A 21,262-nucleotide genomic window follows, 5' to 3' on the forward strand; every position below is an offset into this window, starting at 1 on the left:
ACATCATGTTATATATTGAATGTATATATAAAATTATTTTATACTAATTAATAGTGTATTAAAATTAAATTCTTTTTTATATATAATAAATATGATGAACTTATTACACTCTCATTTTTAGGGATATCTTTTGTAAAGGCTCTAAATTAAAGCCATTTGATAAATATTTGAAAAAATATCTTTGAATGGTTTTTAATATATTTAATACGTTCAAAAGTTAATACTTTTAATATCAATACTACTTGTGATAATTTTGATTTTTTTAACAAGTGGATTTTATTTAAAGATATTTATTAGGTAAACCATACCCTACTTTATTATTAGAATTTTAATGTGATTTTACAGGAAATTCTTTACTAGCATAACAAATTATAATGGGCTGAAAACATTTACATCAATACCATATATCAAATTTGATATGAAGAAAAAGACTGAATAATGTTATTAATTTACAATAATCACTACAATAAAAATAAAGTTAGTGGCAATAACATAATTATCACTGTATGTCTTATTTAACATATATTTTGCGATAATTATATATTTATAGTTATTATTATATGTTATAATTTTAATTATATATTTTAATTTTTGCGATCATTAAAAATTTTTTTATCAGCAATTGTATTCGCTAAAATTTTTTAACACAAAACATAAGATGACTAATATTTAATTGTCATAAAATATGTTAACGGGTATTTTATTGCTATTAAAAGCAAGAAAAATGAGAGATAATCCAATCGAAAATTGGAATGCTACATGTGCGAAAACTTAAGAGTTAGATTTTATCTAAACTAGACCATATACTTTTTGATAACATGAGGTTACGTATTTTCTATTTTTCTTGCTTGCATAATTGCTCCATTTTCTTTTTCCCTTAAAAGAAATTGGAAAGAAGGAAACGTATCTTAATTATGGCAAAGTTTTTCTTTGGAGTTGATGCGGATATCTAATTCAAACACGTTTTATAAATATATTTCTTTAGAAAAAAAAATATTAAGTGATCTAATAATAATACTTTTTTTTTATCTTATCTTATATTTAAATCAACAGTAATTTCCTCTCTTTTTTATACAGTAAAAGTGTTCATCCTATAATATTTTCTCTTCTTAAATTTCGATGGAAACTATATATTAGTATTCTCAATTCAAACTAATCATCAAAGATTTTGTATGAGACATTTTTTATATCGATTATATTTAAACTCATAAAGGCTACTCTAGTTATCAAAACGAATAAGATGTCATGTGTTAAAAGGTTTTGAAAATTGAATTTGCATTGTCATTAAAGCGACAATTTTAAAAATTTTAAGGTTTAAAAATTCAACCGAATTTCAATCGAAATTGAATTCGATATAATACACTAATATGTTTATATGTATAAAGTATATAATTTTTAAAAAAATTAATTTTCTTACATAATTTATTATTTTAAATTGATTAACCATTAAAAAATTACATTGATTCAATTGGTTAATTAATTTTTTAACCTATTTTTCAGTTTTTTGACTAATCTATAGTCAAATGATTTTTATCTTGAACTAAATTGGTCTAATGATCAATTTTTAATTAACTAAATTGAACCGATTGATTTAATCCAGTTCTCATAATCATGCATTATGTATTAGTTTTACCAACATATTTCTAAATTCTAATGAAAGCTAAGAAATTGTGGTGTTGACTATGCATGCAAGTTACGTTAAATGATTTGACTCAGCTTCACTTTTTTGTGATAGATAAGGCAGCAGATTTGGTAAGCATATGGAAGAAGGGACCTACAAATCAGCAACTAAGACACGCAACTTGGAAGTAATTTTTGCTCACTTGCAATTAATTGATTGATCAAAATTAAAGAGGTTGGATATGAAGACCAATCAGCCACTTGTCCATAAGAGGAATGCCCAGACAAATATAAAGGGAATGCTTTTTGAATGCCTGCAAATTGTTAGAATAAGTTAATTAATAGAGACTTTATTTTTTGATTCTGTATTGAATGTGAAAGAAGCATGTACGTTCTTGTAATTCTTTCATATTATATGGAGATAGGATGAGATGGAACGATGTGAAATTCGAAAAGTATGGTTAGAATGTTACGGAGTTTTGTTATATGCGTGGTCAACAGATATCTTTAATATGTTAGGAGGTCAATAGAAGAAAGTAGTCGGTTGTGACAAAGTGACAGAATCGTACATGTCTTTTAATATTGGACGAGTGTAAATTGATACTTGTATTATGGATATTATTAATGAATGGGTCCATATCATAATAGGTATAAGTGGATTTGATGTGCTAGTAAAAGAAATGGGACGGGAGGCTTTTGGATTGAATTATTATGAAGAAGCTAATGAAAAAAGTGACTATAATTGTGAACAACGAAAAACAATTACGGAAAGGGAGTGTGTGGGTACGAGCTTAAGGAGTGCACGGGCTACAAAATCGACGATTTTCAGCGACCAGGTTGCCGATGTGGTGATGGAGGAGCTGAGGGAAGGCGGAGAAGATAAGGACAGGTTGGTAATTCCTAAAATTATTTTGAATGAGTGGATTAATGATCATTCAAAACAAAATCAGGTAAACGGTAACATATCAACCAATTTATGAAAGAATTGAAAGGAGAGTGGATTGTGTGGGATGTGATTATATTAATTATGAAGCTGATTCTAAAGATACAATAACATGGATTTATGAAGGTAACTTTAATGGATTAGAAAGGAGGGACAAAAGGAATAAAAAAAAGAAGGTTCGTTGTAGGCTTACTTGGTGCTAGGCCCAACAATTTAAAGATGTCCAAAAAAGATAGAGAAGGATCTTTGGACCCAACTTCCTCAATTAACCGGTTCGATGATGTTGGATTGGGTCTAGAATCTGAGTCAGGCTTGATGGAAATAGAGCACGGTTTTCACGATAGGGATGAGCATGCTAGAGAAGGGTCTACGACAAGTGTGCAGGAAGCTGCATCTGCAAAATTTGCGCTAGAAACCGGCGCGGAGAAGATCGAAGGAGACCGAATCGGTGTTGAAGGAGGAAAGCTAAAGACTGACCACGACAAAAGAAGTTCAACATGGCAAAAAAATGCACAACTCTAATGCCACCTATGTTGGGTCATGAGATCGAGGAAGAGTTGGTAGCGGAGAACCAAGCCGCTACTCTCCCGGTGATGACATTGAATAAAGGGACTGGTGGGTTGGGTGTGTATGTTGATGATGATGGTGCAGAAGACGTTGATGAAGAAACACGTGATAGGGATGACATTGTGAATAATAGTGATATGAGTCTCAGCACAAAGGGAACAACATTGACAAAGAGACAGGAAGAGCTATCGAAAAATGATGAAGAAGTAGTTGGAAAGAGGGTGGTTGATGATGGTGGTTTCGACAAGAATGAAGGAAGTGAGGAAAACATAAATAATATTTTAAAAGAACAGATGCTTGAAAACAGAAAAATTTAAAATTGAGTGCAATTTATCAATTTTGATATGACCTAAATTAAATAACCCTAATCTTACTTTTAGCATATGTTAATATGACCTAAGTTAAATAATGGTATTTATCAATTTTGATTTAATCAAGTTATATGAACAAAAACTATATCTATCAAGTAACTGTGACAATATCAAAATGATATTTAACTGTCCACATCAATAATTCAGCAACAAATATGTGATTAGGGTTGATCTTGATGAACTAATGAAAATCCCCATCTTTGAAAATGGAAACTTAATTGATTATTAAAGGACTCAATGCAGTTTCAAACACTAAAATGCTTTATCTTGTAATGTATATGACCAATAAATTCGAATAAAAATAAAACGTAGCATTGTAGGATAAGCTAGCTAGGGACATTTGAGGGGGAAAAGTAGCACACCAATTGATAAAAAAGTGAACAAGCTAGGTGGAAAACACAAATAATTCATCACCCCTTTGGGATGCAAATGTTCATCTTATTGAGAGAGAATCTAAAATTATTCTAGATTTCTAATACATGCATAGCTAGGTCCTCATTCATTATAGCATTATACTATTATTGTTTTAGGCCTCGTGAAGTTGACCAGTCGTCAGAGAAGATATAAACTAATGGATGTACCAACATTTCGGAATCTAATGGCATGCACCACCGCATAAAGATTTAATATTCTTAAAGTATTTTTTTTCCGATATGTTATTTATTTATTGTTAATTAATTAACATTAAGAGAAAATATCTGTAAGGCATAATATACATCCCCAAAATTATTATTCCTCATTCTTTCGCATTGGAAAAGTCAAAGCTTCTCTAAACAAACAAAAAAAAATGTTAAAGACAGAAAAATTTTTTGCCCTATATCTTAGAGACGAAAATCATACTTAACCTTAATAAAATTGATTACAAAATATTTTAAATGAGATGTAATTTGAAATATTCTTTCCATTTAAGAAATATGACCCATAGTAACAAATTGAATGGTTACTAATCAATTTAAGTTGATCTATTCAATAATTAATTTATTTGTCTATTTAAATAAATATTAAAATTTAAATATCACATTATGTATGTAATAATTTATTGTCTTTTTTAAATGAAATTCAGATTTACCGAAAAAAAATTGTGAGAAATAATTTTTTTTTTGAATGGTTAGTGATGAATTAGTCGACACTAATAATATATATTTTCTCTAGTTTATTATTATTTCTCCTTCAGGTGCTACTAAAAAATTTATTTTTAATAGTCATTTATTTTATTTTTAGAGATAATAAAATAAATGATAATAATATATTTAGCGTCAATTAAATATTAATTATCTTTATTTTGTTGCTAAAAGGTTGTCAGTAAAAAAAATTTTAATAGTCGCAAAAAAAATATAATTGTCACTATAATATATAATAATAATGAGAAATACATAATCATTACAAAAATAATAGGTTAAATATAATATATAATAATTATTTTGTTATTATCGATAAAAAAATTTATCACTAAAAGTTGTTTTTGTTGAAGCATAGTGTATGTAGGGTCCTGAGTAATAAGTTGCATAAGGAATCTGAATTTGATTCTGTTGGTTGGATTCATCAATGGAAATTGGGAATTGCTGACACAAACACCACACTGTCAAATCCTTGAATACTTTGCCATATATGAATCCAATGACCTCATCATTCATGGAATAATATATGAATATTATGTGTAGGATCATAGATCAATCATTCTTTTTCTTTTCCACCTAGCTAGCTAGCTTCTAAGTAAAGTAATTAAGGAACTATACCTGAATTGAAGGATCTTTTCTGACCAATTTTAACTGTTTAAGCCTTTGATTTGATTTCATCTTGTTTCTTCAGAAACTAATTTTTTTTTCAATAAACAAAAAAATATATTATTTTAACTTTGTATTGCGAAGAACATATTTATTTTATTTCATTAAACAATATTATTTTCATCGTTTGATTAATCATTGATTAATTAAGCACATCCCATTAGATTATATATATTGGATTTTAACACATGAATTAATTAGGAGGGAATAAAGAATGAAGAATATGAGAAAGAACATTCGGACAATAATGACAGAGACAAAATTAAAGCCTCATTACATTATTTGATGCACACTATAAGTTCAAGGAACAAGAACAAAAAAAAAAGAAGAGGGTTAAAGAAAAAGGACAAAAAAAAGTTACATATATATATAAAGATGACTGAAAAGCCAGTGAAACATGTGGGTTAAGAAAGATTTTTGGTGTCACAAAATCTTTCTATAACCTCTCTATCTTAAGTAGTAATTAATAATGGGGATGGAAAATTTAATTGATTGTTACAATATCCATGATGATTAATTAAGGACACCCCCAGGTTCAAGTTATTCATAATGCTGGTGCATGAGGTGGAACACCAGTACTACTCTTATTCCCTGCACCTTTCTTGAACATTGTTGGATCATGGCCGTTGATCTCGATGCCGTCGAAAACGTCCGGTTCTGATGATCTTATACCATCCTTGATTGGCAACCCTTGATCTTTACCTTTTCCTATCTCGCTTGTGTTATGGTCTTTGCTTTTCGCCCACACAAACGTGTACAACCCGCACACTATTAAAATCGCTCCAAACACACTGCAAAATGATGTATTAACAGTGTAAAATATTTTATATAAATATTAAAAAAATATTGTGATAATAATAAAAGTTTTTTTTTGTTTTTTTACCTTCCCATATGAACTTTTTCAGCTAAGACAAGGGAACCCAATGCAGCAGTGATGATCATACATAGAGGGCTGAAAGAAGTCAAGAAAACTGGTCCACGCTCCCTGCTCACAACACCTTGTACATAGTATGCCATTCCAGAACATACTACCCCCTATATTTATTGTTACAAAAATTAATTAATCTTTTATTCTAACTAGTATTTAACTCTAGAAATAAATAAAAAATTATACTAAAAAAATAATAATGTCATAAAATTATTCATTTTAAAAATTTAAGATAATAAAAAAAATAATATAAATAGTTATATTTTTAATAGTTTTAAATTTATTGGGACACAAATCTCAAATGACTCATTTTAAAAACTTAAACTGATAGAAGAATATAACATGAATAATACTCACAGAATAAACACAAGCAAGGAGCCTTGAATCCCAGCCTATGACCCAAACGCTTAAGTCTCTCTCAAATATAAAAGATGCAATTGAACCTTCAATAATACCCATCACGCAAATCCAAGCTGTAAGGGATAATTCAGCTGGGTACTTCTTCAAAGTGAATGACTATAATTCAAAAAACAAATATATGTATTAATTAAAATGGTGAAATATTTGGATAATATATATGACATATGATATGAGCTTATTACTTGTAAAATAAAGAAGCCGGCCCAACTAACTAAGCTGGCAATGAGCTCAAGTGTTCCCAAGGCCCAGTGCTGATCGGTGGGCTCGGTGTCGGCGCTGCCGTGGTGGGCGAAGGCTCCTCCTCCCTTGATGAGCTGAAAGGCTGGGCCTTTGTACAAGGTCATAACCATGGCTCCGGATACCGTTATTGCCGTTCCAATCACCTTGGCTACACTCTGGAATTTTTTGAAGTTCACTGACTCTAACCTGGTTAATTAATTACCACAACAAAATTTAACTTATTATGTTAGACGGAAATATTTGGTAACAAAAAAAATAGTCAAAATTTATCTTATTATTTAATATTTATTAATTCTAAGAACAACTAATAAATATTAAATAATACAAATTCTGACTATTTTTTCCGTGATTAAGAATTTAAACTTTATTTGAAATAAAAGGTGTTTGGTGACAGATGCAACTATACATAAGAATATAGCTTTAATGTTATGGCGAAGAAGTTATAGAGAAATTGTTTTACCTGAAAATGAGTGCCATTATAAAAGTAATGGCTGGGAGGACATTAACTGTGGCGGATGCAAACGTTGTTGAGGTTGTCTTCATCCCCATGTTATACAAATTCTGATCTAGCACTGGCCTGTTCCATTTCCATTGTAACAATTAATATTTTTCATAAATCAAAATAAAAATAACTTTTAATAACTACAAACTACAAATAACTGCGAACTGTTAAATAATTTTTAATAAGTACAAACTATAAATATTCTTTACGTGAAGTTAATAAGTGAATACCTAAATTTCTACTTAAATAGATTTTATAATAAGTAATTTTTATCTTTATTATCGTTAATTTTTTTTTAAATTGCTATAATGAAATTATCACGCACCAAAGAGACAACTTGGTTATCTGGCGCCTCTACTAATTATCTAGTCTTTAGCCAAAATTAAGAATAAAATTATAATTTATTGTAATAATTATAATGTGTTTCTATCACAACAAACACGTTAGTTATATTTATATTTAGGAATCCTTGTATGATCCTACGGAGACATCAAATTGGCCTTATTATGTAAATATGTGGAGCATGATATATATATATTACTAACGCCAAATCTAAGTGCCTGCCTACTAGCTTTTGCATGGCTTGATTAATATATTAATATTATTATTGGCAGCAGGTGAGAAATGAACATTTCTTGTGGAAACTAAACGCTGCGTTTTGTTGTTTTCTTACTTTCTTCAACATCATCTCTCCACTATAAAAAGGTGTGGGCCAATAAGAGACGTCATTTTTATTAGCTAATCAATTAATTTTTATTATTTAGTTATTTATTGTTAACAAAGAAATATACTTTAAAATAAGTTGCTACTATACGATGTACAAAACTTTTTAAAAACTATCATTACAAAAATTAAGTATTATGTTAGATAATTTGAAGTCTTAAAAAAATTATTTCAAATATTAATATAAAAATAATAAAAATACACAAAAAATTCTTCTATAAAAAAATCTATTAAAAATATAACCATTCATATATTTTTTTATATTAGTTTAAATTTATATATAAAAAAACTTTTTATGGCAATTTTATATTAAACAGAGGTAGACAGAGGTAGTTAGTCCTGCATGCATGCATGTGAAGATAAAAACATTTTTGACACATTTCATGAAGATAATCAGAGAGAATGAGGTAGAAGATGGTTTTTGAGGAAGAGAAACTTACTCAAGTAAACCAAGCGCCACTATTCTGAGGAAGATTGGAAGGGTCATCTTTGGCCTTATTTTTCTGCAAACATACAATGAAATTAAAACGAAGTTACCCTAATTAACTTAGAATTTAATTTTGATACAGTCATATTATAAAATAATTTTACACGTCTATTTAACTATATTAAACTATTTTAAATAATTATAAAAAAATAAATATGATTTAATTATTGTATAAAATATTTTATAATATTAGTGCATCAAAATTAAAGTGCGAGAAAGAAGAATAAGGGTATATATACTTTTCGAGAACAAGAGCAAAAGGGGTTATGATGACAGCAGCAACAACATGGCGATAAACAGAGAGAATCCAATGACTCATGCCATGCTTGAATGAAACCATGGTTATTATATACATCCCTGAATAACCAAATTGCAGGGATATTATTGCTAGGTATGGCTTCAATCTATGAAACCCCTCACTCCATTTTCCACCACCATTTTGCTCCTCCATGTTGATGATGGATATGATATCACACACAAAACACACCTCTCTCTCTCTCTGTGTATATATAAATGGGAAGGAGAGAAGAGCTTTTAGTTTGTGTGAGTTTGTGGGTGACACAATGAAATGAGAAATGGGGGTTCTTATAGAACAAAAAAGGCAATTAAAAAGAAGCACCAGTTTCACACAACACTACTTCTGCCACTAACTCTCTCACCTCAATATTTTTTCACCCCCAACACAGATTCCCCTTATCCATTCATTTTTCCAATTACATTAACCCGCTTCCTTGTTCCTACAAATTACTAGAATACTCTTTTAACCATTACAATTACAAGCAAGATCTCTATAGTGTCTGCAAAAAAATATAATTGTTAAGCAACTTAAATTGTTTTAAAATATTAGAGGAGTGTAGGGCCAGTAGTCATGAAGTAACCATCAATAATTCAATAATGTTTGTAATGGTGTGAGATTTCATTTAATAGTGTAGAATTATTCACTTTTTTTTGCTGGTTATATATTGGCCAGAATTTAATAAAATTGCTGGCCTCTAAACTTTTTTTTTTGTTATATAATATATCAAATTGCATGACAAAATATATTAGATATATAATTATTCATAAATTTTCATTTAAAAAGTTAAATGTTTAAAATAAATTATTTCATTAAACTCCTTTAATTTAATTTGTCTCATATCACTTTTTTATTTTAAATAATTTGATATTTTATAAAGATATATTTTATATGAATGGTTGATTTAACAAATGATATTTGTGTATATATACACTAAATAATTTTATATGAACTAACGTTTTTTAGCCAATGAGTTATAACTCAAACGACAAAGTCTCTCTATACTCACCTAAGAGATCGCGGATTTGAATCTCCCAATTTTCAGTTAAAAAAAAACTTTTTTAAAATATTTTGTTTGATAACTTAGCCAGGTCTCTCTATAATCACATGTTACTCTAAAGTCTAAAGGCTTTTTGTTCTAATTTAATAACATATGAGCTAGAATTCAATAGTTTTTTACTTTTTTTTCACATAATCTGTATCATGTCTGTGTGCTCCTATTGTGTAAATTTGTTATTATTCTATTTCTTTCTGTGTTTGTTTCATTTTGGGAAGTGGGAGGATATTATTGACCACCAAATGAAAATTATGCTTAGTGCTTGATCCATGACGCAAGCAATAATTAATTTGTGTTCCCAGCAGGTGGTGTTAAGTAAGTAGAGTGGGTGCTGTATATGTGGACACCATTTAGAAGAAAGAAGAAGCTAAGGATGAGTGAAATTTTTCATTATTCGTTTAACTTGGTGGATGCATTCTAGCATATATGTCTCTTAATTATTGAGCATATGATAACATAATTTAGTGTTTGTCAAAAAGTAATGTAATATATATGTCTGTATCTCACTAATCTTAATTTTATTTTTATAGGTAATGTGTGTTAAAGATATAATCATTTAGATATTTTTTTTATTAATTTAAATTTTTTTAAAAAAAATAATTTCATCATATCGTATCAAAACTTCTATTTCAATATTTGTTAAACTTTTAAAAAAATAGCATAAAATAAAAACAAAAATAAAAAAAATTATGAAAAAGTTTAAACAAATTCAAAAGAAGCTCTTTTAATTTTCTTAGATGAAATAGTTTTATGACAATATAAAATACTAATTTATAACAATTAATCATGATTTTAATTAAAATAATTTAAATTATTTTCTTATAATAGTTAGTTGTTAACTTTTTTATAATCATTATAAATTAGATTTTTTTTTATAGATATACGCACGTCATTATTTGTCATCATAATCCAGCATAATAATGGAATTATATTTTATTTGAGAATATGGAATATTACTCAAATCTCATTTTGTGGGAGTGTGGATTAACCTAATGAGGTTATATTATGTATATTATTATAAATATGTATACAAGATAAATATAAGCATTAAAGCATATTAATATTAATGCATGGTACATATTTTGACTTTGGAGAATTTGGTGCCCTCACATCATCTTATATTCCTTTCATCCAAAATGCGACACGATGGAATCTGATAGATGCTGATGATGATGCAAGGACTTACCATTAATAATGGAGTTAATGATAACTGAGCCACAACATACATATGAATGGAGGAGTCTACACAATTTACTTAATTAGGGTTCATGGCCGTTCTTTCCATTGCTATGGTTGAAATAGTTAATTAGTTGTTTGTAATTTAACTTACTAAGTTAGTTAATTTGTTAATAATTAGTTGCACTTGTTAGTTAACATGTTAGTTATATTTTACCGTGTAATCTTTACGGTGAAAACTCAAGTGCAGTTAACTTTACATGAAGTTAATAACTGAAAATGATTAGATGAAAATTTAGTCAAATCATTCAAATTATTTAACGACTCTCATCTATTAACTTACTGCACTTAAATTTTTACCAATTTTTTATATAACAAAATGTATTTTAGAATCAATTATACTCTAATTTTTTTCTACTTTGAGTTCAATTATCATTAATCTTTAACTCAATATGTTATCAGAAGATATTTTTTTTAAATCTTCTGCACAATCAACCATCTTTCTCTGTCTTTCATCTTCCTCAATCTCTTATCTCCCTCTTCTTCCTCTATTTTTTTTCTTTTCATTGTTTTCCCTCAGTGCACACGATAAAGTTTGATGAAAATTTGTTAATTTTATCCTTTCATTGTGATATGACAGTCACAAATACGAGTTATAATTCGACCGAATGATACCCATGATCCTAACGTCTGACTAAACAGTACAATAATTGGATACATTACGAATCTTCCCAAGACCGATATAATTACACGAAATATAACTGACAAAGACCTCGCCGTATATAAAAATAAGATAAAATATTTATTTAAATAGACTTAAGTATTAGAGTACCTTTATAGGTACACTTTCCTCCTCTTAATCGCTCACAAGTCACATCTTGTTGGAAGAAAAATTCGAACTAATAGAACTCATAATTCGGCATTAAAAATGGAAGCTCAGCAATCGTTCGTCACTGAGAGCTAACTTGTCTCCCAGAATGTATAAGCAGAACACATTCCATACTTGTCTCCCAGAACGTACAAGCAGAACACATTCTATGGAATGAAACCTTCTGTCCACAATGTTGTTGCCTCGCAGCTAATTTAAGAGTAAAGTGGAACCTCATCTCAAAACCTCGCCCCAGCACTAGTCCAACAATGTCTAAATTTGTTGAACAATCACAATATTAAATTTGTCTAGCTTTGTCCTGTATAAAATTTTATATATCAAAAAAATTTAAATTATTAAATAAAAACACATAAATAATAATATATCAAACTTAGAACATATAATATTGGAGGCGTTCTATTATTTGATGTTGTATTTGTGTTGCTTTTCATGGTTTTTTTTTTAATAATTTTCTAATCGTGTTATGATTGAAATCAACAATGTTTAATTGCAGCAATGTGTATTAAGAAGATAATAATTTAAAATTATTTTATTTAATTTAATATTTATAATTTTATGCATGTAATATTTATAATTATTATACTTATTACAACTAATACTACTCAATTATTTCAACCGCAATTAAGCTAAGGAATGCAAAATAAGATAGATGGTAATTAAGAAATACTAAATAAATAAACTTTGGATTACTTTTGGCTGATTTTGTATTATCTCTCAAATATTTTTTAGTTTAATTATTACTTTTTTATAGGAGTGAAAAATAGATCATCTAAACTCCTTATTAAGTAAAATGTGTTGTACTGTTTATTAATTAAATAAATTTTAATTTTTAATTATATTTTATATCAATAATTTAGATCTAGAATTTTGGTTTTTTATTTTATGTTTTTTACTTTTTTCTTTTTTATTTTTAATAATAAGTTAATTTTCAAAAATCTTTTGCACTTTTTAATTCTTTTTTTTGTAGCGAATTAGCATTGGCCAACAAAAATATTTAAAAGAAAAAAAAACTACTTTAATAAAAGCAAATGAACTCTTTCGATCGAGCTTCAGACACTTATATAATATTACAAAAAAAAATTATTAATCCAATTTAATCTTACTAAATTTTTTCAAAAAAAAAAAGGAAGGAACTATTTTTTTTCTCTCTCTATTATTTCACCTTAACTTAGCCTTGGAATATCTAGTTAATTAGTATACATTGTCAAATTGTTAGCGTCTATATGATACTCGATCTCTTCTGGTTGATATCTAACTCTAATTAAGAAAGTAACAATTATTGGAGTAAGCAGTAAATAACAGCGAGTGGATTTGGAAAAAAACATGTTACATGTAATAATAATGATAACACACATGTTTATCAACATCTGAGGGGTCACAATCAGTTAAATTTAAAGAATGAAAAAGGAACATTAAGGTTGAATTTTATTTTCTTAAGCATGTCTTTTCTAGCCAATTAATTACTCTGTGGCCTCTTTGGATTTCAATTATTACAACAGATCCCACACTCTGGAAAATATAAACAAATAAATAAACAAAAATATTTAATAACAAAAGAAAATTTGACTAAAATCAATCAAAACTTGTCTTATTTAATAATTAATGAATATTAAATAAAACAAATTCTAATTGTTTTTTTTTTCTTTAATATTCCGACTCACCATTATTTGTGTTCATATACGTGATGTCATTTTCGTATGAAATTATTCATAACTTTATTAGTTGCCTTCTTTTCGAAACAAAATTTAATTTAAACCAAAATTTCTTCCCCCTTTTTTTGAGATATGAAAATAAACATTTTTTAAAACATTATGAATTTGTAGAATGCATAACTACGTATATTGCTTTTCCCTTTCTTTCAACTTTGATTTTCCTTTATAAAGTTCAGTTAGGCTTCCACTTATAATAGAGTTGCTAGAGGCATCTAAAAAGGAAAATGGATATATCAAAAAACGACATTTTCGTCCCATTGTGATTATTGATACCTAATATCCTAATAAATATGAGGATAATTTACTTATTTAATCGAAATGAGTTACAAATTTGTCAAATTGCTCTAAAATTCAATTCATTATAATTTTTTCTTCTCATTTATTATATAAATTGTAGACTGTAGATTCTCACCAAGTTTTAAAATATTATGTAAAACACCAAAAATCACCATAATTTATGTGCTGAAAACGATTCAATAAATAAATGGTACCAATGGATGTATCATAGTGTTTAGAAATCTGAACTTAAAACACATGAAAGCACCACGATTTAGGTGCAGCATAAGCGTGTCAGAAATTGCCATGGGCTACACATAAATAAGTCGTGGGATATTCTTGGATTTTAAAAGAAGGAGAAGCCACCAATGTTGTAGTAGCTAATTGTGCCCACGGGCTGAAAATTTGGAGCCGATCATTGGAAACTTGCAATCACATCTTGAAGTTTCGCATATGAATCTCCAAAAAGTTTCTATGGCAATGAAATATTACTTGCAAACTAAGTCATCGTCGTTCTATAATTTAAAGGAATTACTACGAGAGAAAAACGTTGAGTACTATTAGATTTATTGTCGGATTTAGTGTCGGCCGTTAGCGACAAAATTTCTGTTGGATTTATTGGCAGCAATGATGTCGAATTTGTAAAGTTTAGTAATTACTAGCGGATTTTGGAATCCGACGGTAATTATTGGAGAGAAACAAAAATAAAATGGCGCATTATTTACTGTCGGATTTATCAGCGAATTTTTCTGACGGTAAAATCAATTAATGAAACGATGCATTTTGGTGACCGCAAAGTTTTATCGTCAAAAAAGTTCGACGGTAACTGAGATGTAAATTCAAAATACGAACTCTCTTCCCCCTCGTTCAGATTCACTCCTTCTCTCACTAAACCACCATCTCCTTCCCTCTCCCTTTCCTCTCCCCAAAATGATCCTCTGCCGCCACCGACACTGACATTGCCACCACCAGAGCCCCTCTCCGTCGCCGTCAGCCCACCCATCCCCGGCGAGACCCCTTCATTCTTCTTCTTCTCCCTCTTCTCTCTGTTCCACTTCACCGTTAACCTTTTCCGTTCTTCGAACCGCCGCGCCACACCATAGAGCCACCACCGTGCTCCCCAGCTTCGCCTTTCTAGTGTCTGCTCGTCACTGCCACCACTACCGCCACTGTCCAATTTGTCCTCTTCGAATCAATTTTGCCTCTACAATAATAGGTAATAGATTCAAATGTGAATATTAAAAATAGAAGCTTGTATTCTTAATGCTGATGCATGTTGAAATTTGATTAGATTATAATTTGTTTTGTTCATTGAAATCTCTATAATAGGCTAAAATATTTTGTTGTAAATTAAAAAAATTGCTAAACTATCCATTTTAACAGATCCAAAAATAATGAGAAATAAAGTTATATTGAAGCATATGTTGCTTAATAAGGATGCATATTTGAAAAAGAAAACTAGTTTAACCTATTCTTCTGTTTGATGAAAGTAAAAATGGGTATTTATGTATGATTATTTTATCCAACTGCTTTTCTTTTAATATATTATATCTACATGTATGTAAACTATATATTGAAAGAAATATTTTCCTAACAGATTTTGTTTGTAGAGTGAAAAATTTTTTGTTTTTTATTTAATTATTTTTTCCTTTTTCCTATGATTATGGAGACTGTATTTTTATACGTGTTTAAAGATGGTTGAATTTGAGTTTACAAATATGTTGAAGTTTTATTGATTGTTGAATTTTTTCTTATTTTGATTTTGAATTTGAACTTTGAAAAAATGTTTTGATTATTGAACTGAATTGCTGAATATTGTTACTGGAGTTATTTGACATTATATGGAAGATGTGCATTGACTGTGTTACGACTAGTTTTGATACATGCAGATATGGCGATAGGAAGAGGTGCAGCGGATCAGGCTGCCAGTCGTGGTCGCAGCTGTGGTTGGGGTAGAGGTAGGGTTTTCTCCAGTATCCCCAAGACTTCTGGATCCTTTCCCTCTACTCTGACCACCCTGGTCATGCCACAGGTTGCAAGTTTAGCAGACCAACCTTTCATCATGGTCCCTCACTCAAACTACGTTCCGCCATCCACAGTGATGCCACCGCCTTCTATTGCTCAACAACCCGCATCCACGATAATGCCGAGTCCAGTGACGGACGCCGCGACCCCGGAGTCTATCCATGGCAATGAGGCAGCAACTGATGCCCCTCCACCACCTACTATCGTATAGTTGCGCATTTGGCCTGATGACGGCACGGGGTAAGTATCACGTTCAATGCTCATGTATTTCCTGTTTATTATTTTCTAGTTTTATTTATTATGATTCCTCTTGTTGCGTAGATTTCCAGAAAATTGATTCCTTTTTATTGGATTTAGGTTGATTTGGAATGCTACTGGCTATTATTTTCTAGTTTTATTGAATATGATTCCTGTTGTTGCTGATATTTCCTAAAAATTTATTCTTATTTAGTAGATTTATGTTAATTTGGAATGCTGATGGTTATTATTTTCTAGTTTTATTGATTATGATTCTCGTTGTTGCTAAGATTTTTTGAAAATTGATTCCTATTTAGTGGATTTAGGTTGATTTGGAATGCTGCTGGTTCTTGTTTTCTAGTTTTATTGATTATGAATCCTGTTGTTGTTGAGATTTCCTAAAAATTAATTCCTGTTGAGTGAATTTAGATTGATTTTGGTTTGTGGGTTGTTGTTAGGTTTTTGTCGAACCCAAACGCATGTACTTAGGAGATGACGAATGTCATCAAGCTGATGTACGACCAGCCCTAGCCCAGCTATACAAATATCTCCGCTGAGACCAGACAGTGCTGGTTTGAGAAATGGACAGTAATTACTTTTATTGTTTCTGTTTTAATTCTTTTTAGCTAGTTTATATCCTCTATCTTGTCTAAATGAATTTAGAGCTTCGTTGTGCAGCTGCACTTCATTTGGGATGCTTAGCATGACCTGGCCATCTGGAATATATTCGACTACAGGATGGGTCGACGGTTCCAGCAGATGTTGGATGATGTTCACCACAGCCGGGAACAGCAGACGTGCTGCACTACAAGAAAAAGGCGCATTTGTAACAAAAAATATTGTTACAAAACGTCAAAATTTTAAAACAAAAGTTTTTTGTAACAAAAAAAGGGTCCATTGTAGTAAGTCCCGTTACAAAAAGTTTTTGTAACGAAAAATGGAACTGTTACAATTCAATACCATATTTTGTAACAATTTTTTCTGATACAAAAAACCAGAAACTTTTACAAAGTGATAACAAATTTTGATCTTGAATGTATTTTTCGTGACTGTCAATTTTTTTCCTATCAAAAAATTTTGTTACAAAATGTAACATGATTTTGTAACATTTTTTTCTTTAGTTACGAAAGCAAATTAATTATTTTGTAACAACTTTTTTTATTACAAATTACATGCATAATTTACTAAATTATTTTTTAAATTAACTAATATATTAACGATTTTAATAAGCAAGTTTACATGTATATAATATGCAAAAATATACATAAGTCAAACAAGATCTTTTTAGCTAAAATTGTCTTGAAACAAAATAACATTAGCTAGTGAGTACATTGATTAGTTCAACCAAAACATAAAAGTTCTAACATAGATTAGTGTCTCTATGCATCAAAACATTCTTGAGCCCTCAAGGTAGCATATGATCACCATTTCAGCACTCCTGTAAATAAGAAAAATTGAAACAAAAAAGTTAGAAACAAGATATAATACTAATTATAATTTTTCCACTAAGTTTTATCCAAAATATTTAGAAAAATTTTGGCAAAACCTCCCCTAAAACTTGGATATTTTCACCGTCCACGGTTCCAACAAACACAACCAATTCACAACTTATGTCTCAGCCATACCCAACCAAATTTATCAAACCAAATAATAGGACATTTGTCATTTTTCAACCATGACACAAGTAAAATGTGATAAATAGATCCATATACAAATTAAAGTATACTAATATAAAATGGGAATCATCTGCGAAAATGTATTAAAACTATAAGCAACTTTAGGAGTACCTTTAGGGTCTAGTTTGTTTCATTGTCAAAGCGCGCTATGAGAGAGTTCACAACAGCTTGTTGAGCTTCCAATTGAGCTTTCACTCAAGCATATTCTTCCTTTTGGCGTGTTTGTTGCTTTTTAAGTTTTTTTTAGCACATCTATTTCTTTTGTTAGCTCCTCACGGTCTTGTATTGCCTCTTGAAATTGTACTTGAATCCTTAACTTAGATTTTTAAGCCTTTATGCTATAACCTAGCATCACAGCAACTATCACTTTTAAAGGGCTCTATGTAAACTAAATTTCAAGGCGGTTCTCTATAACTCCACAATACAAACTATCCTAATTCAATGCATTGTAAAAAATACAAAATCAATAACAAAATTGAATTAATATTTCTATGTTAATAATGATGATGTAGTTACCTAAAAATAAAAAAAATTTAAGAAAACAAAAAGTATCAAAATCACCAAAAAAAATGCAAAAAATAAAATCAAAATAATAAGGCACTAGAGTAAAATAATAAGGCACCATAGAATTGTCAACTTTCTGATAAAACATAATTGAAACAACAGAAATTGAAAGTGTCAAATAAAATGCTTGGACATACTCAAGAACATGATAAAAGAAGAGTTTGCTAGCAGGCTTTCGTCCAAACTCAATAGCCTACACAACCAGACAACAATCACAAAGATAGTAATGACACCTAAGAATTGTATCAAGATAATCAATTAAAATATTCAGCAAATTTGTCTGATCATATGATTAACAAATATAAAATGATCAAAGAATATGAAACAATAACTACATATGAGGATTTCTGCATGGATTTTAGTTGTATATAGGGTAATTAAATCCATACCTCTGGTCTTTTTAGATATTGATCTTTAGACAAGAAATCTACAACTTCTGACTCAAGAAAATAGTCAGTGAACCTGCGCATTTTGTGAAATCTGTCCTTACTCTCATCAACATTAATCAACTCAGATTTCACACCTTCAACCTCATTCATCTTATCCCGATCTTCAGTATTGCTAATCTATTGTGTTAACCAATTAATTAATTTTGGTAACTGTAATAACAAAAAAACTCAAAGCTGCCAAGTAATATTGATAAATTAATTAATTCACTAAATGTATAACATCCCATGCAAGCTTAAGCATTATTGATAATTAATTAATTCACACACTTGACAGAGCAGCAATTAGCTTGGGATTCCAATTCAAATGTTGAAACACTAAAAATAAGATATTTTCACTTAAATGTCCTTTTGTGCATTGACAGCTAGCTGAGTGTATGCAGCGAAACTGCTTTTGGGAGAATCATTCTCATCACCTGGTAGAAATGAAAGACAAATTGAAAATAATTTAATGATACTAGGTTCATGAAGAACACTAAAGCACATACCCCCTTTAAGAATTCACTGGATCAAGCTGATTTCTATAGTAGTTCAAGACACAACATAAAATAAAATCTTTCTTCTTCCTCTAATTACATGGTATATCTCCAACTTGCAGTGATGGTCACTTCAGTAGCTTAGTCTTACACTCTTACCCTCCACAAAACAAAATATCACCTATCCTTTCTCCTTGAGGAGATGTGAACTTATCCATGTCTAAAATTCCTAACTAGCTGGAAGACCCTAAAACAGATGACAATTTTCAACTCCAACAACAGAAAAAATCCATCCACATTTAAAAATATAAATAAAATAAAGCCTTTTTATTTTTACAACAGCAATTTAGGAATGTCAGTCACCTAAAAGAAACCGAGAGTGGAATAGATCATAAATCACAGTACAACTACTCGAAATTAAAGATCCAAACAAACAAATAAAGAAAAAAAAGAGAAGAGCTTGTGGCAATTAATAGTGACTCACAATGAACTCAAGTCAGCTTTGGGCATAGCCACCAAACCCTAGAAAAGATAGATTACTTGATTATTCCCATTAATTTATCAGAAAATATCAATTCATCTTTAATATTCATAGTGTTTTCTTCCTCAGAAGAGACTAAATCAAAGGCAAACGCTAGTTTAATCCCAATTAGCTAATTACACGCTAAACACCTGCTTAACATTAAATAAAGAAACACCAAAACAATAGTAATTACTTCAGTTGCTTCTTCCTGAAATTAGAATGGAAAATTTGGGAATTCTTACATAGTTATACTTATGTACAATATAAGTAGCTAAAAATCCCAAATTGCAAATGGACAAGTCAAAGGAAGTCAATGAGCGAAATCAGAGATCAGCATGAAAAGAACTTACAGATTGATGTGAGCGAGAAAGTCGGCTCCACTCAACTACTGCGCGTTATCCTTGAGCTCCATGATAACACCCTTAATCAACAGCAATAAGGCTTTGATGACGGTGGCTAGGCAGGATGCGAAGGAAGCAAGCTCGCTTCAACGGCTCCTCCTTCCACGTCTCCTTCTCTCTCGTTCGCTTCAACGACGGAAATGAAGATCCTTCCAGCGGCGGTGCGGTGTTCTGACAGTAACAGAGGTGCGGATGGCCGCGACGGGCTTCATTACTGACAGCAAATGGAGGTCGCGACTCAGCAGTCTCAGCAAAGTGGGGAGAACGTCGCTGATGGATCTGCGGCCTCAATCGTTGACCCTCATACAATTTGGCGCCAGACTGCCTCAGCACCGTACAAGAAACCGCGTATACAAAATGTGGTCGTTCTTTGCCAGCATCCTATGCACCTCGACGTTGAGGTCGTTGTCAGGCTCCACCACCAATTGAGCCGTCGATCCCGAGAAAGGCATGGATTTGAGACTCCAGGTGCATGCAGGAGCTCTAGCATAGTCTTCACCAACAGGCTCAAGAGCTTAATGATTATTGGAAGAGGTATCAGAAGATCCTCACTCGCATGACGTCTACGGATGAGTTCAGGCTGGAGTTTAGAGAGTCGCTGGAGCGGATACAGCGTATGGAGGCTTAGATGGAGGTGTATCAGGCCTAGATGCCTGTTGCTGGCATTGACCTTGCTGGTGGCAGCACCGCTACTGATGGCAGTGGTCCTACTGCAGGTGGCAGCGGTGGCGTTGGTAGCACATGGACATCATCACCACCTTCTGTACCGCTGACTCAGGACGAGGGGACTAACAACGATGACGATTACCTGGATTTGTAGATATTAGGTTTTAGTGTTATTGTTTTATACATTTATTTAGTGTACTTGACTTTTATTTAATTTGCACATTGTATTATTTATGAATTGACCACTGATTGTGTGAA

General features: G+C 30.5%; 1 protein-coding gene across 1 annotated transcript; it reads right to left on the minus strand.

Annotated features, from left to right (window-relative positions):
• Positions 1 to 5,618: 5,618 nt before the first annotated feature.
• Positions 5,619 to 9,139, minus strand: LOC107460818 (WAT1-related protein At4g08300). Its single transcript, XM_016079228.3, has 7 exons — positions 8,825 to 9,139; positions 8,539 to 8,601; positions 7,334 to 7,450; positions 6,816 to 7,059; positions 6,571 to 6,729; positions 6,169 to 6,320; positions 5,619 to 6,076 (listed from the first exon to the last, which is right to left on the minus strand). Exons 1-7 carry the CDS (start codon positions 9,034 to 9,036, stop codon positions 5,830 to 5,832), a joined length of 1,194 nt encoding a protein of 397 aa, XP_015934714.1. The 5' UTR covers positions 9,037 to 9,139; the 3' UTR covers positions 5,619 to 5,829.
• Between the last annotated feature and the right edge of the window lie 12,123 nt (positions 9,140 to 21,262).

The sequence above is a fragment of the Arachis duranensis genome, chromosome 8 (assembly GCF_000817695.3).
Source record: "Arachis duranensis cultivar V14167 chromosome 8, aradu.V14167.gnm2.J7QH, whole genome shotgun sequence".
Classification (NCBI taxonomy): Eukaryota; Viridiplantae; Streptophyta; class Magnoliopsida; order Fabales; family Fabaceae; genus Arachis; species Arachis duranensis.

Excerpts from the sequence above, each read along its gene's own strand:
- LOC107460818 (XM_016079228.3), bottom strand. The coding sequence starts at position 9,036 with ATGGAGGAGCAAAATGGTGGTGGAAAATGGAGTGAGGGGTTTCATAGA. Across the intron at positions 7,451-8,538 it reads GTGGCGCTTGGTTTACTTGA|GCCAGTGCTAGATCAGAATT; the intron begins GTAAGTTTCTCT and ends GAAATGGAACAG. Across the intron at positions 6,077-6,168 it reads GAAAAAGTTCATATGGGAAG|TGTGTTTGGAGCGATTTTAA; the intron begins GTAAAAAAACAA and ends ATCATTTTGCAG.